At 41.1% G+C, this 27,232-nt stretch overlaps 1 protein-coding gene across 11 annotated transcripts in view; it reads right to left on the minus strand.

Annotated features, from left to right (window-relative positions):
- Window positions 1-27,232, minus strand: part of FAT3 (FAT atypical cadherin 3) — a 479,929-nt gene that overhangs the window by 20,933 nt on the left and 431,764 nt on the right. For 10 of the 11 annotated variants that reach the window (XM_048949082.1, XM_048949052.1, XM_048949072.1 and 7 more), the window contains 4 exons: window positions 24,799-25,597; window positions 16,495-16,629; window positions 15,335-15,492; window positions 5,667-6,135 (listed from right to left, as the gene is read on the minus strand). In XM_048949082.1, coding sequence (XP_048805039.1) covers window positions 5,667-6,135; window positions 15,335-15,492; window positions 16,495-16,629; window positions 24,799-25,597 — 1,561 coding nt within the window. Of the gene's footprint in view, window positions 1-5,666; window positions 6,136-15,334; window positions 15,493-16,494; window positions 16,630-24,798; window positions 25,598-27,232 lie in introns of those variants that run through there. The other variant, XR_007377791.1, reaches the window with a different exon arrangement.

The following is a 27,232-nucleotide window of genomic DNA, read 5'->3' on the forward strand; positions in this document are numbered from 1 at the left end:
GATGGAATGCTGTTATGCAGTGAACATCCCTGTTGGTAGAATTCCCAGCCTGAGCACCTGAATGCCTATCTATCCTCAGGTTTACTTGGCTTTATTGAAGAGGATGTTCCTAACTGCTGCCAATTCTTTTTTTGAACATGTGCACGCTCCTGATTCTATCCACCACATGCAAGAGGAGCTGGCTTTTATTTGCTATGTGCTAGGCTTTTGCATTTGATCTCCCCATGCAGTTTCTTTCCCTGCTGTGCCACTAGCCCTGACAAACTCGATGTCAAGGAACAGGCCTGCCCTTGGCCCTGCTCACACATCATCTCATGTTGAGTTAAGTGATGAGAAAGCTGCAGGTGGAAACCGTCCATCCCAGCACTTATGTTTTGGTGTGTTTAGAGACATACCTGGCCAGCTTTAAGAGCTGTGTGTTCTTCAGCCATATGTATTCCTGCCACTTCAGATTTAACGTATCTTCAAAGAGATGATCACTGCCTTATGCTACAAGTTGGTAGGAAACTGGTGCTTTCTATAAAAGGGTTGGTGTATATTTGCTTTGAAACTGTGAATCTAAATCCAAATCTCTAAAAAGCATAGCTGTAAGGAAGATTAAAAAACAAAAAAATTCCTAAAAAAACCTTTAAAAATGAACTAATGCACATTTGGTATGCTTGCATTACAGTATGCTGGTTTGTGTGTGTTTGTTTGAAAAAAAAAGGCACTGAGAGTACACTTAAGGCCTGGTCAGTTCACAGCTACAGCAGTAATACACCCAGTTTTTCCCTGTCACTCTTGCAAACTACCTAGTCCTCAGAAACACCTGTGTGTTAATGTAGCCAACATGCTTTAAGGCGTGTATTAAAATCACCTAAGTGCCATGTTGCTTTTTTTTTTTCTCTCTCATTGCACTTTAACTTATAAAAAAATAAGAGAAAGGAAAAATGAGAGGGGAAAGCAATGACTTTCTGTCCTGATTCCCTGCCCTCAGTCCTTGACTTGCTAGATACTTTTGCTGAAATGTCTCATATTCAAATAAAATTGCCCACTTATATAAGCCATTTACTTCAATCAAAGCCAGATGTATATAGGACTGATCACATTAAAAGGAAGTAACTACACTTCTAATTGCAGGATTTACAAGCATGAGGTTTCTCTCCGTGGCTGAAAAGCTTGGCAAAAGACTCAGATTTGATTATAGTAAAGCTTTCTATTGCTGTGACTGCTCATGTTGTTATTCAAGCAGATAAACATACATTTATTATTGGCAGAATTGGTAACATCACTCTATCATTAAGGTTGTGTGACATTTCCCTTTTTAAGACCTCACATTCAACTGCTTACAGCTTAACCACACTTTAAACACTTGGTTGAGTTTTCTTTGGAAATTTTAGTCCAAAGAGACAAGCCATTAAAGAACATGAGGTTGTTTGTCAAGCTTCAAAATACTAACAGCTTTCTTTAAAAATAACTTTATTGACCCACACTTGAGGATAAGGACTGAAAATCTGCAAGAATGTGGTCTGTATTTCAGGACTGTGGTTTCCAATGTCTCCAAGAAAATTGTCCTTAAGCTGAAATCTCCTCCTGCTAGCAGTCTCCTGAGCTGTCAGGAACAATCCTGGTGAGTGCTCTTCCCCCTTTCTCAGGCTCTTTTAACCATGCATGAGATGTCCCTGTGGGCTCCCTGGGCACACTGTGCCCTGCCTCAGCTTTATAACCACTGACAGCACTGGACATCTACTGCTGACATGGGATTTGATTCAGACTTGTGGAAACACATCAGTGCAACTCATGTCATGGTAACTCTGCTGGTCCAGAACCCAAATTATAGAAGCAGAGAAGCTCTTACATGCTCTCACTGCATGGCTGTTGTTGGCAGGGACCTCTGAGTTCATGCGTTCCAAGCCCAGCTCCAGCAGGGGCACCCATAGCAGGCTGCTCAGGGCCATGCCCAGCTGACTGCTTTGTATCTCCAAGAAGGAGACTTCACAGCCTCTCAGTGATGAGCATCTGAACTATCTGTGCATCCTCTTGCAGGCTGAGATCGCAGTTTTGTTCTCCTGTTACAATACGTTCACGCTCCTAGTGCACACAAAGCACCACTTTAACAATTCCCCATCCAGGGCCATAATGTTACCCTATTTCCATAGCTGCACAGTAAAAAGCACTCAGAGGCAGCTTTTTATTAATGGTGAACAGTAGGCATTTCTACTGAAAGGAAGATCTCACAACAGGAATGCTATTACCGAGATTGTATTTTAGATGATCAATTTATGTAAATTGTGTTTAAATTAGACACTGGCCCTTTGATTTCTGGCATGTAGCCAGCAACTTTAATGCTATAATGTTGGGTAGCCTTTGTTTGACTGTTTTCTTTTAAAGTTAGCTACAAATTTGGGCTTTCTTTTTCTCTCAATTTCCTTGTAAAGCACAGTAGGGTTTTTTAAGGGAAAGGATGTTAACCGTATATGAAATCTGCTCTGTAAAATTCAAATTAAAGGACTGATTTATTAAAAGAAATCCTGCTATCATTCCAAACACTCGCTGTTTAGGAAAAGAACCATAATACTCCAGAAAGTTTAACAGGAGGAAAATATCATATCAAAGGAAGGAATCATAGGAAGAGGGGAAATTATTTCAAACTAAAAGAGGAGAGATTTAAATTGGAGATAAGGAAGAAATTTTTTTTTACTATAAGGGTGTTGAGGCACTGGTATAGGCTGCCTAGAATGGTGATGGATGCCCCATCCCTGGAGACACCCATGGTCAGGCTGGATAGGGCTCTGAGCATCTGATGGAGCTGTAGGTGGCCTTGCTCATTGCAGGGAGGTTGGACTTAGATGGTCCATAAGGATTCCTTCAAACTCAAACCATTCTGTGATTCTACGATTCTGTGAAAGCATTAGGAAAGAAACCTTGAACCTTTCAAATGCCCAGGGACTGGGGATGAGATTTCTGCTGGACATTTTAAATATCTATTTTCTCCCCAAAACCTGTTATTTCCATTCTTCAGATAAAAAATAAAGATTGATTAAATTTATCCTTTTTAAAATAAAATCCATCTGCTAACATCTCTGTCACCAAGCATGTCTGGCGATTCTTTAATGCACAGTGCAATTTGTGGCTCCATAACCAGCATTTGCAGTGCTGTTGGGCTCTATGGCATTTAATTACAGGATCTTTTTGTGCATGCAGGACACTATCAACAGAGTTGTTTTGCTTGGTGGAAACAAAGCTGCCCACGACTTCTAAGGGGCTGGGCTACAGATCTGCCAACATACAGTCAGGGCCCATTGCGCTAGAATTATGGCTTTATAACAACCTTGTATTTACATACACTGCTGAGGCAGTAAAAACAGCAAACAGATTTTGGAGCGGCAGGCAGCCGAAACATCCCCGCAGGGCACATGCCCCTCGCCGAGGCAGGAAGGCAAGGCAAGTTAAATCAGCTCCGTGACTGTGTTCCAGCAGCAAATTATGTTGACATGAGAACCGTGCCTGCCCATTCCAGTAACAAAATGGGTCCATTTTCAAGAGTCTGCCCAACCTTCAGGTTTCCCCATCCTACTGCTCCCCAAAGTGTGAAATAGCAAGCAGAGGGTGCTGGGAAAAATTCAGTTGCTGTGAAACTGTGAAACAGTTCCTTAGAAAGGTTTCAATTTACTCATCATGAGACCATTGAGCAGTATCGTAAATAGGCTCAAACAAATTCAACACAAAGAGCTGTTCTCATGCTTCCTAGGATGATGGCTTGAGGAATGGTTATCCTCATTTATTAAGCATGGAGTCAATCAAAGCCACACTACGTCCATATACATGGAACAGATGTATTTCCGAGCGATTTACGTAATCTTTACGTAACATTGCCATTGAAGAAGAGGTGGCTGAATCGAAGCCAAGCATTCAGAAGAGAAGTGAGCTGAGATCCAGCATCTGAAAATCCATAGTGTTGGACCTTAGTCTATAAAGACAAAAAACGTCTCACAGTGGGTTTTGCTCAGAATCTCACAAGATTTCGGCTCTGAAAACTAAATTAAAATGTTCTGAAGTTTAAGAATTTACTAAAGTTTAAGAAAATAGACACAGTTCTGTGAAGTGCACCTTCATAAAAATATCCCAGTTAAAAGTACTGTGCAGGTTAGGCACCAAAAATCTGTTTAGATCTCTGAAGACCCTGGTGCCAGCACGTGGCGGCATGGGGAGGACTGGGAATACATCCTGCAACTCCCTCCAGGACCACTGGATTCAAAGGTAACAGCCTAACTCTCAACTAAGAGGTAGAACTAGAGAGTGAGTGCAGAAAACCACCTGCCCCTGGGGAACCAGAAGGGAAATAAGAGAACTTTGGGGGAAGTTCTTTACTATGAGAGTGGTGAGGTGCTGGAACAGCTGCCCAGAGAGGTTGTGGATGCCCCATCCCTGGAGGTGTTCAAGGCCAGGTTGGATGAGGCCCTGGGCAGCCTGGTCTAGTATTAAATGTGGAGGTGGTGGTCCTGCATGCAGCAGGGAGGTTGGAGATTCATGATCCTTGAGGTCCCTTCCAACCTGGGCCATTCTGTGATTCTTTGATTCTATGAAAACTGAAAACAATTGAAAAACAAATGAGGGAACTACATAGACACAGTTAAGCAGAAAGGCCTGGATAATAATTAAAATGCATTTTCCCTATGGAAACATGACTTAAAATGCCAAAAATAAGTGAATGGAAAGCTCTGTGCTTGCAGAAGGTCTCCCTGTTGACAATGCTACTTTTTTTTTGGACTGAAAAAATGTCCTAATCAGGACATGGGGAGTGTCGAACTTTGCCAGCTCACTATGGCTAAATTTTAGCTTGCCAGAAAAGATGAACAATGCTTTCTGCAATGTAGGAAAGAGGGCAGAAATAGAACAGCCCTACAAGAAAGGTCCTATATGTATGTCATTTGCTGTTTTCCCACTAAGATGTTCTTATGGTTGGGGTATGTTGTGCACCAGATTATTTTACTACTGGTTCTACTACATTCAATTAGTTTACTAGTTTACTACATTAGGTTACTAGGCAGTGAATCACTAAAACCAGATTACACATGCCACCACTGGATAAGAAACTCTAGCACCATTTAAATCAATGCCCTATAAACTTTGATATTAGACCTTGTAGCACCCAGGCTTCCAAGGAAGCTGTAAGTACACTTCAAGGGGTTTATAATGGTGTAGACTCTCTCCTCTATGTGCAGACATGGAATCAAATTACTCACTCACAAAAGGACCAAGGTGTTTGTAGACAGCTCAATAATTATTTGTGACAGCTTCAGAAACAGAGAAGGGCAACAGTACCATTGCGTCAGTGATGGATGCTCAAAATCACCATCTTTGTGTATAACCTCTGCTGCTGTAAATGGTCCCGTAAAATCCAGCTGAGAATTACAGTAATTCTAATTCTATTGGTTTCTATAGAAATAGGATTATCCTAACAGTCAATAAATCAATTTCCTTTTGGAACATTAATGCAACGAGAAGGGGCATGGTTTTGCCATTATTTATAGAGCAAACAGCTTTTACACAATTTGCAATACCTATCTGAGCTTTATAGAGTTCACGAGATTTTTTCAAGCAGGCTGCTGCATAAAACCATTTCCAACAATAAATTGTAGAGGAAAACGAGAGGGAAAACCCATAAAGCAATGCAAAACATTTACCACCAGATGGCACGCTGGTACAGGTGCCGCCGTTCTGGCAGGGATGCCGTTCGCACGCGTCGGGGTACAGCACGCAGCCGAGTTTCAGCTCCGTCAAGCCAACCACTTCTGCAAAGCTGCTGCGCTTGTTCTGCAGCGGCAGCTCGTTGTTGTTTAGCACGACTGAATCCAGGCAGCCCTGGAAGCCGCTCAAGACCTGCGTGGTTCTCTTGTCTGTCAGGCTGCGGACGTTATCCACTTGCACCTGTGCTCCAAAATAGACAGAGCTATCCGTGCTGAGGGTCTGGAAATAGAGGGGGGCTTTGCGGCGCTCCACATAGCTGTCGTCCAGGGACAAGCTCGTGAAGTTGCGATTCAGCTCCAGGAAAACTGAGTGCCAGCTGCCATCATTGACAGCCCTGCCAGAAATTCCCAGGATCCCTGGGCCCGTCCCACAGTCCAACTGGAACCACAGTTTGCCATCAACAATCTGTGGGAGGAAAACAGAAATCATAGTGCTTCAGATTTCTCATCATAAGCTCTCACAGAGAATGAAAACACAGGGGACTTCCGGACTCTGTACAGTGCTAAAGATGGGCTTCTACATGCTGCAGAAACAACAAAATGCTGTGCTTTTATCACAAGAAATAAACACAAGGTAGTATCGCTACTTAGAATGTACCCAAAGCCAGTTACTCTAGGCAAACTAAACATATGGAGAAAAATAAATATGGATGTGTAACACACATCTCAGCATGGTGTGCACTTGGCCCCAGCTTCAGTTCCTCTAAGGATAACAATGTGATACAGAGGAAGGGAAAACCAGGAGGAGCACTAAGCTTAAGCCAAGGGATGGTACAGCACCATTTAGGCGTGGCAAGGCTAACGAGAGCATCTATGTTGCTCCAAGGAGCTCTAAGGGTTAAGAAGCACATCTGAAATGCTTGTGTATGAACATACCCAGTATGAGGAACAAATGAGGCAAACTGCAAGCTTTTCCTTTCTCAGAGTTGTATCATAGATATTAATGACATTGCATAGGATGAGTCCCACAACTAGAGTGCTGGGATAGATGAGTTATCGTAAAGGTAATGAGGGGAAATCTCTGGTTCAGCTGCTCTCATTGCTATTGGGAGAGTTCAGCTTCCCTGACATGAACTGGGAATATCATGCTGCTGTGACAAGCAAGTCTAGAGCTTGTTGAAAATCACAGAATGGTTTGCGTTGCAGGGAGCCTTAAAAATCATCAAACTCCAAGCCCTCTGCCATGGGTTGGTTGCCACCCACCAGATCACATTGCCCAGTGTCCCATCCAAATCTGCCTTGAGCACCTCCAGGGATGGGGCATCCATAACTTCTCTGGGCAGCCTGTGCCAAAGCCTCACCGCCCTTTGAGTAAAGAATTTCTTCCTAACTTCTTATCTTCAGTACTTATCTTAAGTTAATGAGGAAAAGTGCCCTTCCAGATCTGTTGTTTGAGAAAATAGTAGGCTCGTAGATGCCCCATGTCTGCAGGAGTTCATGATGCATTTTGCTAACATCCTCAACCACATGTTTTAATTTTCTGTGGTCAGGCAGTTGGACTTCCTGGTCTTTGTAGGTCCTTTTTTACTAATTACTTTATTAGTTTACTATTTTAGTTCTAGTTCTAATTCTAAGATTCTGGTTGGCTAGAAGTCATGTATTTTCCATTGAGGCCATACTATCCTTTGCATGTATTATTCATTGTGTATGCTTTACAGAATCACAGAATCACAGAATTGTAGGGGTTGGAGGGGACCTCCAGAGACCATCGAGTCCAACCCCCCTGCCAAAGCAGGTTCCCTACAGCAGGTCACACAAGTAGGCATCCAGGCAAGTCTTGAACATCTCCAGAGAAGGAGACTCCACTTCCCTCCCTGGGAAGCCTGTTCCAGTGTTTTACATTAAGATGGCTTTACTTTTTTTCCTTTCCTCATATTTATGCTGAGTTTGTGGCTTTAGAGTGATTGTTATGATTTCTTTTGATTGAGATACTGGAACAGGTTGCCCAGAGAAGCTGTGGATGATCAACGCTGGAAGCGTTCCAAGTCAGGTTGGGCAGGGCTTTGAGCAATCTCTTCTAGTGAAATATGTTCCTGCCCATGGCAAGAGAGAGGGAACTAGATGATCTTTAAGATGCCTTCCAACACAACTATTCTATGATATTATGATTCTGTGGCTCCATGATTTCTCACTCTCCACAATGCCCCTCACTCAAGAAAATGTTTTTCAAGAGAAAGTGGCTGAGGGATGCTAGGTAAGAGGCAAAGTGGAGCACTGAGGGGAATGAAACATTGCTGTGCTAATCATTTAATCTGTTCATGCATCAACTGTAAAACAATACAGCCCTTCTCTTCCTGATACGAAGGTCTGTAAGTAAAATCTGTCAAGAACTGCAAAGGGGATATAGTGATGAGAGCTGATGCAAATGCTTACAGACAGAGCTATGAAACTCAGACTTAGATTCCCTCTAATCTGAAGTCCTTATCCAGGGAAAATCTGTACTAGCATGCTGGGGCAGGCTGAGTGCAGAGAGAGGGAAGTGCTGCTTTCTCGATTAGCAGTTTATCCAAAGATTTTTAGGTTTCTTTAATAGATGGCAGATAAGTTTAAAATGGCTGTCAGGGTTAGGAGATAATTTCTTATGACATGTTAATTGGATTCAGGATCTCTGAAAGCTCTTGCAATTATTTTACCTTTATGTCATGCTCTAGGAAGTATTTATTCCTGCAAATCCCATCTTAAGACAGTTCTGTCCCATTATTTATCCCCCTGAAAAGTTCAGACACTGTGTCCTTTAGCAGCCTTCCTTGCAGCACAGACTGCACTCTGTACCAGTTCACTCATGACACAATCCTATTTCTCTCACCTGGCAAAGCAAAGGTGCCAAAGATGCCAATGGATCATAGACCAAAGACACAAGAACCCACCACAGCTTTGGTGGCCCATTAAGCTGGCATGGCTAGTGCATATGTGGGAAAGCTGCATTCTGTCCATGTCTTTGGACATTTTGGGCTATTTTTGCCATGGTTGACTGCATAGTCATTTAAAACTGGGATAGCTGATGACATCCTTTGGCATGTGTCTAAACTGGAGCTCAAACTCTTCTCTTGCAGCCACTCTGATGTGGTTTGATGGTAAATGGGATGCCATTAATCTGTAGGAATAGAGGGCATGGTTTCCAGCAAGTGAAAGTTTAAAATTATACTCTTTACCCTAGGAAAACAAATATTCCTTCAACTGCAGCGTGAGTTTGCCATTTGCCAATGCTCCAGCCTGATTCCTCCACTGAGCTTGAGTTTACATCATACATTAAAGCAAGGGTTCCTCCTTGACAGTCATGTTGTCAGCCCTTGGAAGTTCACAAAACTACCTGGAGAAAAAATATGGGTAAAATCTTGAACTCTGATGTTCCCTGGACTTTGCGTCTCTCCTTTCCAGATCTCAATCTCATGGCCAGCTGAATTTGAACTAGGCTGTAACCTCAAGGGAGGTGACATGAGCCAGATGGGGCACTCCTACAGTGCTCAGCTGCTCCACAAATGCTTAGGCAAGGTAGAAATAGAGATGCTAAGCACACAACAAGCTTCCTGAAAATGTCCACAACCTAAAATATAACACCAGAAGTGACTAGAATGTAGAAAGAGCTGAAGAACTAAATAAATTAGGTTCTCCTATGGACAGCTGGTTATTTGAAGTCTATGACCAGAAAGATGTAATGAAATTGAGAAGAAATGAGATCTATGATTGTAATACAATATGTTTGAGGGATGGGTATTGCTTGGTACTCTCTCAGCTCAATCAAAAAAGGCTAATGGACATGTAGAAAAATGTCTGGAACATTTTTCATCTAAAATCTATTCTTATAGGATTCAAATCTCATCTGCCGACTATTTCTGAAGATTTAAACTGGCCCTGTTAAAGCATCTGCTTGGGAGGAATCTTAGTAAACAAGATGCCTTGATAAACTGAAATAGTTTTCTCAAGAGATGCATCAATATTCTTTTCACCCGGTGCAGCAGAACAGTCCACAAACCTTGAAGATGCTGCCCAGAATGCATGGTCTGTCTCAACAGGAATAAAAATTATGCAGAAAAATACATGCCAAGACACTACACTTTAAAAAATGGCCATCATTGGATAAGCAGTTAACTTTCTCCTTATTCTAAAGGCTTTTTCCTATGGAAACCATACTACTGCTTGTGTGTAGTACACATATACCTCCCCTAAGACTACTTATACCCTGAAGGGCCAACTGCATGCATGTCTATTACCCTGACTCACAGAACATGCTTTTCCAATTATCTTTATAAATACAACACCACATATGAGCACCTGGGATAAATATTACAGCATTTATATATGGGAAATGATGATCTAAAATATCTGTAGTGCAAATATGTTTTATACATCTTTCTCATTTATTTCTCTTTCCTTTTACCAGCAGATGATTTGACACACATCTGAAATGCTGTGCTTCCTTCTCTTTATTAAAAAAGCACTAGTAACCCCAACCTTAGGCTAGAGTGAAAGATGGGAAGGATGCTCCAGCACTTGCAGTGCTAACCTGAGACATGATAGAAATGCATGGGAATCAAGACTCTGCAGTGCTCTTCCTCTGGGAGCTTAAGCAAGTCAATAGCTTCAGGTCTCCATCAGTAAAACAAGGATAACGTCATTTCCCTCCCTCACACCAGTGCTTTACGGATAAGCACATTAAAGACTCTGACATGCTCAGGGCCCCCTAGCACTGGGACCATAAGATTGCTCTCATTAAATGGATGGTCATAGACCTTGCTATAGCAGGGCAGGAAGGAAATGTTTGTTCTCTGCTGGCCCTGTGCCTCTAGCAAGAGTGAGGAACCCTAAAGAGCTCCTATCTTGCCTGCTTAGCAGCCCGGCTGGTTAGGGAAGAGAAGGGTTCTCCACTTAAAAGGGCAAAACGACATCTCTTCTCCTAAGCGTGGAGAAGTCAACCACAGATCTTCAATTCAGCAGTTAATCTCTGGTGTTCCCACAATTCTGCATAACCACTGTGAGGTTGTGGCACTGCTTCATCCTCATGGGGGAATCTTAGCTTAATAGCTTGGATCTTGGAACCAAGAAAAGCTGAACTTTAAGTTAACTTCTGATCAAATGAGTTACATGTAAAACAAACTGTATGAAAATCCCATGAGAGGCCCACCAAGCTTTCAGCTGCCCACATCCTTCTGGGCTTAGTTACACTGTCTCTCATTATATACTTTAGGAAACTGAGGTTAATACCCACTTAAAGACGTATGTTATTATAGACACAGAGCTCCTCACCTACACAAAATGAGTGGAGAAGTACAAAGAACAGAGAAGGCTCCAAAAGGTGATGCAATCTGTTACATTTCAACAGTTTCATTCAGTGAGCAAAATGGAGCCAAACACATATTGTAAATTATATTAGAATATTAGCCTGGCTAAGATGTTTGGCTAACGCCCATGTTTGTGTATCAACATAGGTAATAAAAAGATCAAATGGTTCTTCTGAGACCACGTTAGGCTCTCACAGTCCATCTGCAGTCACACACCACGGATACAGTGCGCTGCCTACTAATCTATCTGGGGAAATATTTCGTTAGCTGAATTACATTTTGGGTTTGTTTGTGTAAAACAGTATATTTAATTAAAACGTTACTTGTTTCAACTCCAGCCATAGCTGGGATCATATCCAAGCTTCAGCCTTACCCAGCATAAGCCATGCAGCAGTAACGCATTCAAACGAATAATACACACTTAACTAAACCATGCAAAGTTTCCTATTAACTGTCTGGATGGAAGAACATATGCCTTTTACTATTAAATAGCTACATTTCTGGCATGAAGATAAACTCTTCCTTTACCTGTTTTTAATACTTTAAATTCTAAAAATCAAATTGAATCTCAATTATACTCCTTTAAAAAAAATTAATTATTTGTGTAATTTTCAGCTGGAATGGCCTCAATGTGCTTTAAATTGTTAACTCTTATTTTTTCCAGATAGAAGCTCTGTCTGGAGCATCACATATGGACTTTGGAAATGGTTATACTGTTTTATGCACATGAAATCCTTCCAGAGAAGAAAAAGCCATCCACCTACAACTCATTTTTTTCCAATTGTCTTAAAAGCAAGAGTGAACAATGAAAAACTGGCCAGCCTCTCAAAATCGATGGATGAGTTGCTTTATTTGAAACAGCTGAATAAATAACACCCTTATTATATTGCATCAACACAGTGTAACTGGTAGGCTTTCAGCAAGCAGTTTGCTCTACAGAATTGATAATTCATCCAAGGACACTGTGTTATGATTATGAAATATTTCCATCCCTAGAGTTATCATAAATGTATGAGATCCCCAAATTAAGCTGGTCATTTAAACAGTGAAAACCATATTGCAGCATTAAATTTTAAATAGACTGCAATGGAGGGGACTTGCTTGAAAAAATCAATGCCACCACATTCTCTAGCAGTGCTGTTGTTTTCTGCCTGTTCTCCCATGGGTTCGTACTACAAGATGGGTCTAAACTTCTTCCAGCTCTACCTTTGTTTGGGCTCAGTGTTGGTACTAGGCCCTCTGCTGCTAAACCATCAAGACACTTAAGTACATGCTCAAAATTAAGTTATGTGAGTCGTTCCAATTGCCTTCAAATACAGGAAGTTAAGCAAGTGATTAAGTGCTTTGCTGGAGTGGTGCCAGGGTGCTCAAAAGAGCACAAGATCCCATTTTTTATCCTCTATTTGGAAAGCTTCTCCTCATGTTTAATTTAATTGAAAGCAATGCTCAAATGATAACAACTTCACATTTATAGACCGCTAATTAATCTACTTAATGGTCTCATTTCTGAGTGCCTCCCTATCCTGCAACATACGTATCTATTTAAATGAAAAAAAAAACAAAGCTCAACCTCTGGGTTACAAATGAAAATACATGCTAGCAAAGTTTAAGGCTAACTTAGTTGGAAGCATCTTAGTAAGAGATCCCAAAGTGCAGTACATGAGATAGGTGATATCCTTGAAGAGCCCTGCTATGGCTACATCCCTTGAGCACAGCACCTGTTGTCTGCCACAATGAACATTTATAAGATCTTAGTCTGAAGTTACTTTGCTAAATGAGCTTCATGAACAAAATTAGCAATTCCTGATGAGGTAAAGCCACATCTCCACAAACACATCACATGTAATGCTCCTCTTTAAATCTCTTGCTTAAACAATCTAAGGGCCAGACCTGGGTAAAAGGACCTACCCACTACAACAGCAAGTCCTTCCCTAATCTAAAAGATGAAAAACAAAGTTCAAGGCTTTAAGCAGGGATTTTCTGGTGTCATTCCCTGCCTGATGCATTGGAGATAGTGGCACTCTTGCATCTATAGCACTGCACAGATAACACTGGACCTTTCCTGTTGAACGTGTGAGGTGTTCAAAGATCTTTGTTAAATGCTATGAGGTGGGTTCAGATCTGGAAATCCTTCCTTAACAACTAGGAAGCAAAAAGAAGTTAACCTGTGAGACAGGAGCAGAATGTCAACTGCTCTTGTCACTGCTCCTTCAATTACCGTTCTTTATTCCCAGTATCTTTCAAAGCAAAATGATTAACTGATTGTGGGAACCATGACCAAGCCCACAAAATTTCAAACCTGTAACTATGAACCCAACCCAGAGAACTGCAATGACTGGCTCTCATTTATTTTTATGTAATAATACCACAGATTAATCAAAATTCCCAACTTCAAATGGAATTTTCCATTTGGTTGCCTACAAGCCAAACATTAGGGAACGTCTCCACGAGTTGAACAGCCTGAGCTCAGCCCATTAACATCAACATATCTCCCATTTTTAGCCTGAAGCACTATCCAGGTCATATGGGAATACAGGTGGCAGAAGAGGGAAGGAAAATGCCAGTACTGAATCCCAGCAACTAGGTCTGTTCCTAGCATACCGTCAAATGAGCTTCATGTGATGCCTGGTTTCCATGTAGACTTAAGTGGTTGGCTTAACTGAAGCAACTATGATTCTCAGCATGCTTTCTCTTAAAGCCTGAATTACTTGGGGGCTCAGGGCTACTTCCCTGAACAAAGCCCTGATAAATGGTGTATAGGATTTTGCTGTGGAAATCCCTTTACTTTTCACCGCAGCAAAGGTCAGTGCTCTTACATCCATCCACACTTTCCATAAAATTCGGTATAATACCAATGGTAACAAAAATTGTAATAATTTAATCACTTGAAATAAGCTAGATGGAAAGGTACATAGTATGCTTCCACTGCAGTCCTCTCTTTTATAATATTTGAAATAAAATGTTATCTAGAACAGTCACAATTTTTACATTATCGTTGTCCTGACCTTCTTGACTCCCTAATTATGACAGTTTTATACAGTAAACTCTGCTGTATTCACTGTAACACAATTTCAGTCTGCCTACGTATCATCTCCTATTGTTTTCAAGTGGTACCTTTCAGCAGGGCCATTTGTTTTTTTCCCAAGTGTTTTTCAAAACTAATCTGCAGTGTTCTTTACTGATACATAGCAAGAGCGACCACAATGAAGGCTTCAAAAAATGCCTTCAACTTTGCCCAGATAGGCTGTGGATGCCCCATCCCTAGAGGCATTCAAGGCCAGGCTGGATATGGCTCTGGGCAGCCTTATCTAGGAGTTGGTGACCCTGCACACAGCAGGGGGTTGAAACTAAATGATCTTTGAGGTCCTTTTCAACTCAGGCCATTCTATGATTCTATGATAAGCTTTGTCTTGTACAAATCTCAGCACTGCTAGAATTCTCAGAGAATGAAAGACAGCATTCCTGTGCATGAAATATTTCAGTCCAACAACTATACAATCATTTGTTGCCCAATAATAACTCATCTAGCAATTTTAACATTACCTAAGTATTCAGCTAAAAGAAATCTGAAGATTACAAATACAGATACAAGAGGCATTGTGCCATTTCTCCCACTGTTGAATTATAGGACATGGATGAATTACGAAAGTCAGCATCCTTGTTTTGTACCTTGGAGACTCTAGCAGTAATACTAATACACAGGCTCTTGGATGAGCCCAGCACTCCCTTTCTATCCAGAAGATACTGTCATTCTACAAAAACCAAACAAAGAATAGCAAGCTTATCAATTAAATAATCATTGGCAATCAATCTCCAGCTATTTTCTCCAGCTATTTCATGACTCTTTAGCCAATTTTAATTCACAGAGTGTAGAAATCTATTTATTCAGTAGGAGAGGTTCTCTAAGCAGTTGGGTTCTGGAATTAATTTGACAGCAGCACGGGCATATTCTCTAACCATAGGCATGGACACATGGGAAGAGAAGCTATTTCAGCATGTGTTATTTGGACTATATGGTCATGTAAATGGACAAATCTTACATCTTGTGCAGATCAGCTGTTGCATGCAAACACATTTAATATTCTTAAAATGAACAGCAACCAATTGAGCATTTTCCAAGTAAAGTACCACTAACAAGCTGCATTTTCGTTGCTGTTGTTGCAGACTCTCTTGAAATTGGTGTTTTTCCCTGTTAGTATGAAACAGATCAGACTTCATCTTCTCAATCTACAGCTGAAATGAGAACAACATTCCCCAAATCAAGAGCCAACAGAAAACATGTAATCAAGAAAAACAACTGCAGAAAAGATAAGTTATTTTAATTACCTTCAGAATTATACAGGGATTCGCTCTGGTGTACATTATAATCCCATTGCTTTGCAGGGTTCGCAGACGTAGAGCCAACTTGAACTCCTCTTTCTTGCTGTTTTCAGAAACGCGGTATTTAATGTAACTATTCCCAGCAAAGCTAAGGGAAGTGTGGCCTGAAATAACCATTTTGAAAAGACACATGTTCTTTTAGTGACACACAAAATATTCCTCAGCTGTCAAGCTAATTAAAGAATTTAAAGAGCTAATGAGAATTTTTAGGAAGAAACTTGTAAATAACACCCAACTGTGATGGGAAAAAAGCTTGCGCCTACTACAAATATATATTGCATTTTTTCAGGAAATTATTTTTCAGAGGAGAGGGATAGCTCTATTTCTCCAAACTTACAAAAAAATAATAATTAAAAAAAAGTGATTTCTTCCAAGCATTCAGCATTTTTAAGGCTATCTATCCCTGACCGCATCTATCTCTTCTCACCTGATAACAAAGGGAGTCCAAAATGGCCAAGTACATCAGGCAGTTGAGTTATGGGTAGAAAGCCAGGTGTGAGTGGATGCCAGTCAAAGCTGTACAGTCAGTTCCCTGCAAGCACTGCCCAGAATCACAATGAAACAAGATAGTATTTCCTGTGTTTTCCTGGAGAAAACACCCCTGTGCTGTCCTGGCACTACTGATGTCAATGGAAGGCTCTGCACCACACTCTTTGTATCCCAGGGAATAACACAGCTGCAGAGAACTAATAAATGTCCTGCAAGTTGATTTTTGGGATGGTGCAGTGTTTTTATTAATAAAGACTGGAATTTTGGTAATCTAAATTACAAGCAGAAGAGTTAAATTAACTATAGAGCTCTGTCCATGGCAAGACAACATCTGGCATAACAGCCTCTAGAAACAGCCCTTTATTTTTCTCAGTAGCCCGTTTTACTGATTGGGGAATTCAACCAAGTCAGTTTCAACAAGAAACTGCATTATGCATTAAACTTCATACAGCCTTATATGTAAAAAGCCAACTGCTATGAAGAGATACACTGAGTGCCAGTGCTGAGAAAGGTTAAACAGTACATCTTCTATTGACTTCAGTGGCACCTCTACCTACAAAAGAATGACAACATCTTTTTTCTTCAAGTACATCCCCCGCTCCCGCTTTGATGTGCACCTGAGCATTCGCCAAGCTTCCCTGGCGGGCACTGGCAGATGAAAGGTCTCCGGTTGGCTTCGTACCCCACACACTGCATGTCCCCCGGGCACGGCTTCTCCAGACAGGGATCGTTAGACCCTGGGCACAGTCCTCCTGCAATAAGTTAAAGTACTGTCAGGGACGCAGTGTGAAACAGGATCTTTAGCAGCACAGATGTAATAAAAGAAAGACAATTATTGATCTCAAACTTCAGTACAAGCCAAGCATGGCTTAATAATGCTAATAACTGCTAAGCAAAAGTAATCAGGGAAGAGATGCTCTTCAGACAATTAGCAAAACGTTGTCATGATTCCTAAAAGGGTGCCCTAAAATCCATAGCAAAACATTATGAGAACCAGCTGTTCTGAATGGTAACCGGTTATATATTAGTGATGCTCAGGTCACTCATTTACTCACAAAGCCTCCCATACAGGGAGTTTGGGGATACTAGGAAACAAATTACTCGAAGCTGTGTGCTCCTTTAGCCTCAGCACACTCACGGGAAGTAAATTTTAGGGAGTTAGAGTTCCACAGGAGACTGAATAAGAAAAACACACATTTCATGTTATGGAATCAAACCTTGCTCAAGAAAGTGTGAATTCAGAACTACTAGTAACTTTAAAAAGGTATTAAGATGGAGGAACAGCTGTATACAGTATTTTAAATTTGCTTAGAATAGTGTTTTTTTTTAATTGCATTAAGGATATTTGAAACCTGCTAAATTTTAACACGCAACATGCTGAGCACATCATGGGTTTACCTGAATCCCCATCAGTGTCAAACTGCTTGCATAAAACTTCTCTACAACTTTTCAGAGTGCCTAAATGTTCCAACTGTCCGATCCTAAAATGTTTGCAAACACTTTGTACTACACTGCAAAACACAATACAACTACCAATGCTCAATATAGGAATTCTCCTATGACTTTCTCAACAGTTAACCCTTTGTCGACTGTAATAGAGAATTTAGTTCATTTGGGGTCAGTTTCTACCTCTGGATGTCTGTACGCAAATGTTATGAAAGTACACTTTTTCAACTGCAGGAAGAGGCATCCATGCCACTGCTCCTATTGACTTGCTGTCAGGGCTTGAACTGAGAGAGAGCCAGCTGCTGGAATCGAATTTTTGCTTATCAAAATCATTTATTTAAAGTAGCTCATGCAGGTGGTGATTTTAATGATAGAATTTCAGCCCTTTCCTACCCATCACTTTCTGAATATTGGCCGTTCTTGTTTATTGCAGAACCTCAAATTGTATTCAAATACTATTTTATTTTTGGAGCATATGTATTTTATTTACAATTTATACAGGAAGAAATCAACCTGTCATAAAGTACATCTCCCAAAGTAATGGAGGGAAGAAACTTATTGCTTTCACTCTGTAGCACAAGCCAAGCAGGGCTCATTCAGAGCACAGCTGAAATTAGTTGGTACTATAAGTATTTTCTGGAAAAAGAAAAATCGCTGCTGCAGGTTCAGAATGGGCATAGGCTGACTACAAATGGGGGGAGGACTGTAAATGCCTTGCTTCATGTACAGCACAGTCAATTTAATCTTCAAAATCCTCCTCTCCTTTGTCAAACATTTGTTTGAGAGGTCTGTGCAGTAAACCATTTACAGTTCTGCCTGTAGCACTGTCAGAAAATGGCAATCTTTATTAATCGGTTTAGTAGGTAACATTAGCAGGAAAAACAGCTCCAATATACAGCCACACCTTAAATCTTATAAAATCAAGAAAAAAATATCATTTAATAGGATTCAACACTGTAGAATTATATTCTATTCAAATATAGTCTACAGAATTTAAGGAAGAGTACACTGTTTTCTATGGCTTATTTCTTTCACTGATTCTCTGGAATTCAATAGCAAGTAATTATTATTCCTGAAATTATATTGTATGTTAAATATTCCATTGGCTGGCTTGTATGCTTTGCTTGGTTCTGTAGACTCTTTTAATTTATTGTTGTGTGACAAACACACCATACTACGCTGTGTGCATGGTAGCTCTCTTCTCTGAACAGGCTTCCACCTTTTGTGAGGCTGCAGTTCAGGTACGCTCAGTGCAGCTGGCAGACAATCATTGGAGGAAAGCTGTACAGCACATCAGTGAGGAGCAGAGAGGGACAGCGAGTTTCCTCAATGAAGCTCCACAAATATTCATAACCCCTAACCTATGACTGCATCTCTGTTGTGAAGCAATAAAGCAGTAGGTTACATTGCTATCCATCTCTGTCAGTTTTTTAGCTGATTCAAGCTCTGATTTGTACTTCAGAGTCATCTTTCCACAGTCAAAAAATATACAGAAAGGATTTAACATATTTAGGATATCTGGGAATACACTAAAGAACTGCTTATCCTGGCAGGCCGAGAATAGTTCTTCTGCTAAGCTACGAGCAAATCAACTTTTTATTCATCATACTGCAGGATTTCATAGCTGTCAACAAAGTTTTAAAATATTCAGAGCTGGGAGAAGAAATGCTTTGTGTTTGTCTGTACGGATACAAGACAGAAGTTACAAATCTGCATTACTGCATTGCTCGAGCTAACACGGATTTTCAGGCTTGATTTCACAACTGTACGAAGCAAAACTGTGAAATCCTTCAAGGGTGTGTTGTCCACATCAAAGGTTTACAACCTGAGTTTTAAAAACATTTTTTTCTAATGTTGCATTTCCACTCTGAAGAACAGTCTATTTGCCATTCATTAGAGGTTCAAGAAATATGGATTTGATCACTTTTTTTTCTGTAGGCAAGTCCAGAATCCCCTTAAACTCACATTAGTATTAATAGAGCAGCTCTCTGCAAGGTATCCCAGAGATACATGGCAGTGCTTCACCCAGAGCATGGCAGGGAAGGTAGAAGTGGCCTATTTGATCTTGACAAATTACTTTCAGTTTTACCTCTCTGAATGAAGGTACAGAGCCATGCTGGAGCTTGAAGAGCTGCAGCCTGTGGGAAGCCCATGAAGGCTCAGTTCGGGAAGGATGGCATCCCTTGGGATGGATGGCATCCTGTGGGCGGGAGCCACGTGGAGAACAGAAGGACCATGGAGCAGTAGCAGAGGCAAAACATTATGGACTGAACAGAGCTCCCATTGCCCACTGTCCTGCACTGCTCAGGGAGAGGAGGTAGGATGGGGGGAAGGAGTTTGCAGTTCTCACTGCTCACTCTTTTAGTTCTCACTGCTCTAGTCCAGTAAATCACATTATTTCCTTATGAGACTGAGGCTGTTCGGCCCTTGAAGATAATTGGTGAGTGATCTCCTTGTCCTTATCTCCATTCATGAGCCTTTTGTTCAACATATTTTCTCCCTCTATTCTTTTAAGGAGGGGGCATGAAAAAGTGGTGTGGTGGACTTTAGCTGGCCATGAGTGTGAAACCACCACAAGTGCAGAAGGAAGACAATATCCGTATTCCTGTTGAGCTCTAACTTGTATGGCACACATATAAATTTATATGCCACAAACGTTGTTCTACACAAGTCAGCCACATGTTTCATTAAGCTCAAGGGCACTCAGTTGCACAGTGTGTCCTAATGAATCAGAGTTTCTCAGTTTTAGAAGAATGGACAAGATCGACCACTGTTCAGTCACAGCTTTCCTTAAGACCCAGGTGATAGATAGCAGTTTCCATTCCTCTTGATTCTACAGGCATGGTGCCACTTCATGCTTTGTCTCCCATGACTTTCATACAAGATGCTGTGTTCTCAGAGTAGGTCTTAAAATGGGGAATATTGTCAGGGAAAAAGTCTCCTCCTACACAAGTGCAACGTTAGAAGGGCTGAAGTCAAACCAACCAAATGTATCAAATAAATCTGCAAAGGTCTTTGTTCCCAAACCATTTCTTCTTTGCTTTTCCTTGTTACCTTGCCAGGAGAGCTCAACAGTACATGTGAGATTCTTGGAAACAGAGAAAGCAGAGGAAGGCCTACAAGGACAGCCTGAGAGAGCTGGGGCTGCTCAGCCTGGAGAAGAGAAAGCTGCTAGGTGACACGAGAGTGGCTTTTCAGTAGTATCTAAAGCAGAGCTGCAGGAAAGAAGGGGACAGACTCTTTAGAAGGGTCTGTGGTGACAGAGCAAGGGGAAATGGTTTCAAGATCAAAGAGGGTAGATTTAGGTTAGATATAAGGAAAAAATCTTTTGCAGTGAGGGTGATGAGGCACTGGAACAGGCTGCTAAGAGATGCAGTTGATGCCACATCCCTGGAGAATTTCAAGGCAAGGCCCTGGGCAACCTGACCCAGCTGTGGATGCCCCTGTTCATTGCAGGGGAGTTGGACTACATGGTCCTCAGAGGACCCTTCCAACTCTAACAATACTATGATTCAAAGTTCAGAATCCTGGTATTAGGATGGGGGTTGGATTTCTTATCTTGGTGCTGCAAAATACTCTGGTCTTCAAGAGGCAGTGTGTGCTTTGAGGACGTAGACCACCTTTCAAGATTAAGTCCTATATTAATACCAGATCTTATAATGCATCACAGTTTATGATTTCTTCTTGTCAGAACATTCACAAAACGCTAGAAGTGGCTTCATAAAATCTGAATTGCCTGGTTTCATGATAAAGTGGTGCAAGACTGCTATTCACTTGATTAAATAACGTGAATGTCCGCACTTTTGTTGAACACTTCTGAGTCTATTAGAAAAATTCTTTCAAACTATTAAGCCAGAACCATATTAAACACTTGAAATGGAATTCATCTCCTCTAACTTTAGGGCATGATTCATCTGACTGATTTTAGACATTCGGGGAGAGATTTATCACATCATTAAAAAAAACTTCATTCTTTCCACTGTCTGGAAATGGGGCCTGGAGTGACCAGCTCACATGTATATATATACCCACATTTGTCAAGATGATTTCAATCAAATCTTCTCCCATAAACATACTAATGGAACCTCCATTTGTAAGACTGTAACACGGAATTTCACTATAGCAAAGCAGCCACAAGAAAACCTACTTATTTCATGCATCTTTGTTCTAACACAAAAGAATTACCTTGCCACATGAAGAAATAAAGAACTGAAATAGATTTCTGCTTCTGAAAAATGAGAATGTCACGAGAACTATTTATTATATATATTTACTCTGGTCCTCCTGTCTTTGCTTCCCACAAACATTGACAGATGTTTTCATACCTTATGTCATGTGATGGGGGATTGGCAATTGCATAGCCCCTGTAGCTACACTGAAATCCCAGTTTGTTATAATATTTTTCATATAAACACAAGCAGAAGAGCCAGAAATCTAAGGAGACAGTCTGTTACTGGAAAAAAATTATAGTTCAATTTTATTGATTTTAAAGGCTTAGATTGATACCCCTGAACCTTCGAACTTACCCTTCCAGAACGGAGCTGCTGATCCTCACAAGTTCACACACTGCCTGCTTTACAGTCTCCCTGCATTTTTATGTTAGATAACTCTGTTTGCTCACAAAGGTAATCTAGGTAAGCTATGCACAGCTGGCACGCATAAATTGTGCATATCTATGACATCTGCCAGTGGGAAAATCTCTCCAAGTATGATACATATTTCAAGAATGAGTGAATTAGCTCAAATTCAAGCTTCTCTGGGTTATAATTGAATCAAACCACTGAAAACATATGGAATATTTTTAATGGGTTTGTCATATTTCAAGCTATTAATATTTACTGGACTGGATCGTTAAACTATCCTAGTAACAAAGAAAGTATAATGCTTTTATTATATTGATAATATCTTGCTAATGCATTCCTGTAAAAGGAAGCACAATAGGTGTATTCCACTATTCTCTGCTCTTTTTCTTGCTTTGCCACATTTATGTCCATGTACAAAGGATCAAAAGAAGCATTTGGATTTGTCTGATCAAAGGAAGTATTTGGATTTTTCTGACTCTTTCACTGAGCCTACTCTTCACAAAAGTAGTGCCATACCCAAGTTCTCTAATTAATATATCCTCAGAAGTCTGTGTCAACCTCCTAAGTGACAAAACACAGTATGTGTCTGTATTTATCTAAAGAGCAAGGCCCTTCTCGTGGCTCTTTTGATTAAAAAAATTAAAGTGCATGAAGTATTAACTAACGTTGAGAAGGGCAAATCATGTTGTTGTTTTTTTGTTTTTTTTTTAACTTCCTAACAAGGTCTCTTATCTCTGTACAAGTAACAAGCACCAAGGCTTTCATCTGCCTAGTGAGCTACATGTTTAGATCAGCAGCTCTGGACACGTTTTTGTTGCACACGAGGTGCACTAGGCCACCCCAAAGCATCTGTATCTCCCACGGGAAATGGGCACAGAGCAGCTTCAGCTCTGTGGGACCCCTCCAGCCTCCCAGCTGGACCAGGGAATGCCTGCACCAATGGCTCTCAACTGCAGGCTTCATGGCCAGGATAGATGGTCCCAAGGCTATGGATCACAGGTGGTAATTTTGGCAGCCTGAAATATTTTTTGAGGATTGATTGGTACATAACAGAAAAAAAATGGGAAATCGCTGTCCCAGCTGATTTTCTGTGCTTTCAGTGCAAGTGTGCTGAGCAGAGAGAAAGGAGAGAGCTGCTGGATCAGAACCATACCGCTCTGTAAAGCCAATTTTGGGAGCTAGGCTAACAGATTACGAGGCACATCCACTCACTACTAGTTTCTGAAGGGAATATACATCATTATTGACTTTAATAAGTAGTGAAATGAAATTATACACAGTGCAAATCCTGGCTGCCAGAAAAACAATTTCTGACACAGCGAGGGCCATAGCCATCCCTATGGAGATGAGGATTTGTGATTTCTGGGTACATAAACGAGACAAAGCTGTGAGTTAGGGAATATAAAAAGTGTTTTGCAGACAATGCTGATGCACTGGCTCCAGGACTCGGCTTGGGGATATTGCAGCATTGTCCCTTTCCAACCTGGGAAAATCCTTTTTTATTTCAGAGCCTTTCATGTGTAACAAAAAAGACAAGTACTATTATAATAGAAATATCTGTTCAGAACACAGAATGCTATTACTTAAAAACTGACCAAATAACCTGCTCTTCAATGTACATGAAAACAGCACAGATGGAAAATTCTGACATTTTTACAGAACTGAACTCCTATGGCATTATTATTCATGTGCTGCAGGACACAACGATTGCTGGTTCAGCTTTATGCATTAAGGCCTGTTTTCATTCCCACTGAAGTTGATGGTATGACATGAAGTCCTGCTGACTGCTGCAGGGACAAAGGCTGGTCACTGAGACACAGCTACTGAATTCCTATGCGGCTGTGTGTGTGTGTATGTCTACATGTGTGCTTCAGATGAGTGAGACTTGGATGTATTGATTTTACAGCAGCTTTTTTCTCTGCTCTTAAATGAAGTGGAATGAGGAGCAAATAGCTTGGCAAACAAAAGAAACAGAACTATTATTATAACTGCCTGAAGTGTTTTTCTCCAAGCACAGAGCCACATGGAAGACTGGCTGCCAAGTCTGTTTGTCATATATACCCCATGAAATCGCTGATAAAATGTAAGGCAGCCATCAGGATGTGAAATGTGAGGCAGAAATCAGGACAAAACCCCGTCCTGACTCCCCATGCAGCAATAAGGATCAGGAATAGTGCTTGGTATCAGTTACAAAATAAAATATTTCATTGTTTTTCCGCTCCTCTCTGTAAATATGGACTGTGCCTTGCACCTGTGTTGCTTAGGTCATGGGTCCTTCCCTTGGGGATTCCAGTGCACCACTGCAGACCAGGTGGCTCTGCCACAACCACGTGACTGGTTTATTCCAGTATTGGTTAAGTTCTTTACAGAGAGAGTGGTGATGTGCTGGAACAGGCTTTCCAGAGAGGTTGTGGGTGCCCTGTTCCTGGAGCTGTTCAAGGCCAGATTGGATGGCCCCCTGGGCAGCCTGGTCTAGTATTAAATGTGGAGGTTGGTGGCCCTGCCTATGGCAGGGGGGCTGGAGATTCTTTATCCTTGAGATCCCTTCCAACCCAAGCCATTCTGTGATTTGATTCTGTGATGGAATGGTGGTGAACTGAGTGGGAAACCACTAAGCTCCCACTCCTCTCCTTTCTCCTCCCCTTCCTTTCCCTCCCTTGGAAGTTTGCTGATGGCTCGGATCTTCCAGGAAAGCAGTCTTTGTCACACAAGGCCAAAGTTCACCAACTTCCATTTACATCAGTAAACACGAACAATTCTTCCTGAGCCTGAGAAATACATCAGCCAGTCGTGCTTTAACGGGCTGAATTGAAATGCCCTTTCTAATCTGCATCAGCAGCATAAAACCGATCCTATCGCATAATGTGTGAGGACGGGGGGAGCAGTACTCACCATTGCACATGCAGCGCACATTCCGGTAAAAGCGGGGGCACACAAAACTAATTCTTGCCGTGCTGTAGGTCATCAGGGAATGGGAATCAATAGATAGACTTTGTTCACAGTGTTGTTCCTGACAATCCAGTCCAGAGCAATTCTTCTCCAAGATAGCAGAAATACGAATCACATTTTCCAAGTGTCTCCTGGCATTGGTAAGCTTCTGAATCAAAAAGGCAGGCTTATAGAAACCGCCGCTGTGCATCTGAACTGCAAATAGCATGTCGAGCTGATTGCTGCCTGCCACTGGCTGAATGCTGATGATGTGCAGGCTGTCTTGTTTCTGAGACAGCACCGCGTTCCGCAAGGTGCGCCTGAAGCCATGCATGTGAAGGCCCACAAAGTCTTCTGGAGAAACGTTCTCGAAGCGGATGGTGACGGTGTTCTGCAGCATTTCCTGAAGTAATTGCTCAACGTGGACCACAACATCAATGGGGACCTGGAAGCGGCCATCACTGACAGACACATTGAGGATGTACTTGCCGTTATCGAGCCCCCCTAGGGCAATGATCTTCCCGTCGTGATTATTAACCTTGAACAAACTTTTCTGCTCTGATTTTAGTGTGTAAGTGAGGACATCATACACATCCTGATCCGTGGCGTGAATTTTTCCAATGACTCCACCTGGAAAATCATCTTCCATGGTGACAATGAAAATCTCCAGTGGAATGGCAGTTGGCTTGTGGATGCTTTCTTCAATAACCCTCACCTGAACGTAGGTGTGGGAAACCTGCTGAGGCTTCCCAGAGTCTTTGGCCTAATATAATTAAAACAACAACCAAACAACAAAATATAATATATATGTATAATGCAGCTGACAAGTAGAACTTTTTGCTACATGCATTCTAGACTTCCTGCTATATGATTTTCACAGCAACAGTAATTCTGAAGACCTCTCAAAAGAACTTCCCAAATGCATTTGCAAAATACATATGTAAAGAAATGTGCCATCTTTTTTTAGCAGTGAAACTTAAAAACTCTTTAGGGAAACACAGATATCTTATCTAAGTGAATTGCAGACAGAAATGTGTCAGCACTGTGTCTCATTACTCAATGTGAAAAGTTCCCAGAATCCCACAGCTATCACTTGTCCCCTTCACAGCAAAGCCATCTGAATGTGGTATATTTTACACCAAGTGAGTTTGGGCTCTCTTCTACCCTGGAAAATAGGCTGCATCCCAGTGCAATACCAGCAGCAGTTTCTGTGTTGCTCTGAAGTGCCTCAGACCTTGCTAAGCCTATGTGGATGCGAGGGAGTTGAGAGTTTTCCTCAAGCACTCTGTGTGACTTTCTCTGAAGCGTCCCAAGAATCATGCTTGAAAATAAAATAAAATTTATCACCCTCCAAAAGTGAAATAGGGTGCTTGTGCTGTTACTAACGATAAAATACGAGAGAAGCACTACACTTGGACAGATGACTGCATGACCCAGAGCACGTATGATAGCATCTGCACTTTTTTATAGAGTAAAGAGCAAGTATGACAAAAAATCCAAGGCTATCTTGACAGAAAAGTGTGCAAACTTGAATCAGTGCTCTTTCTTGTAGTAAGGAAAATGCTTCACTGAAGTCAATATGAAGATATACTAGTGCATGCATTCACTTGCTTCAGAGAAGAACATATGATGAAAAAATCACAGATGTAGCACACGTTGAAAGATGTTTGCATTTGGATACAGGGAGGAAAATCTACTCACTGAAGAAAAACAACAGGCAGGATGGCAGTACCAATATGGACATTACTAGGAAAGGATTAGTAACTCTGAGGCACTCAAAATCATGGCTCCTACCAGGGCTTTGTAGAGAATTTTAGAAAATATTTTATGTGCATGTGCACAGATACACATACATGCAGAGATTATTCCACATTCCACTTTCAACTTTAACACTACTTTTTTAATAAGCACAACACAGAGGAGGAATCTGATGGTGGAAAGAGGGAAGCAGCACTGCGGTACACATAAATGGAAAGAAAAAAATTCTATGCTTTATACACAACAGAAAATTGCAAAATATGTTTTCACTGAAGGAATCCCTAAAAAAATAATACTGGGAGGAATCAGGCTAATCCAACCGCGTGGTTTTCTGAATGTTTTGGTGCATCTCTGTGATTGCAGACTGGTTAATGCTTCATTAATATGACATACTTGGATGTATGTAGCTGAGGATGCTGCTTGAACTTAATTCCAATTTTGGTAATATTGGAAGTTTGGCTAGTAAATAGTCCTGAAAGCAGATATTTTTGGATGAGAACATAGCAGGAATGAAAAATGATTTTATTTTTCTTTTCCTACGCGGCTCAAAAAATAAGATTGCAAGAATATTAAATGGCAAACTTGTAAGCTGTCCCTTTGATTTGAACTGCTGATTGACATTAGAACTTGTATTTTTGAA

Source organism: Lagopus muta, chromosome 1 (genome assembly GCF_023343835.1).
Source record: "Lagopus muta isolate bLagMut1 chromosome 1, bLagMut1 primary, whole genome shotgun sequence".
In the NCBI taxonomy this organism is placed as follows: Eukaryota; Metazoa; Chordata; class Aves; order Galliformes; family Phasianidae; genus Lagopus; species Lagopus muta.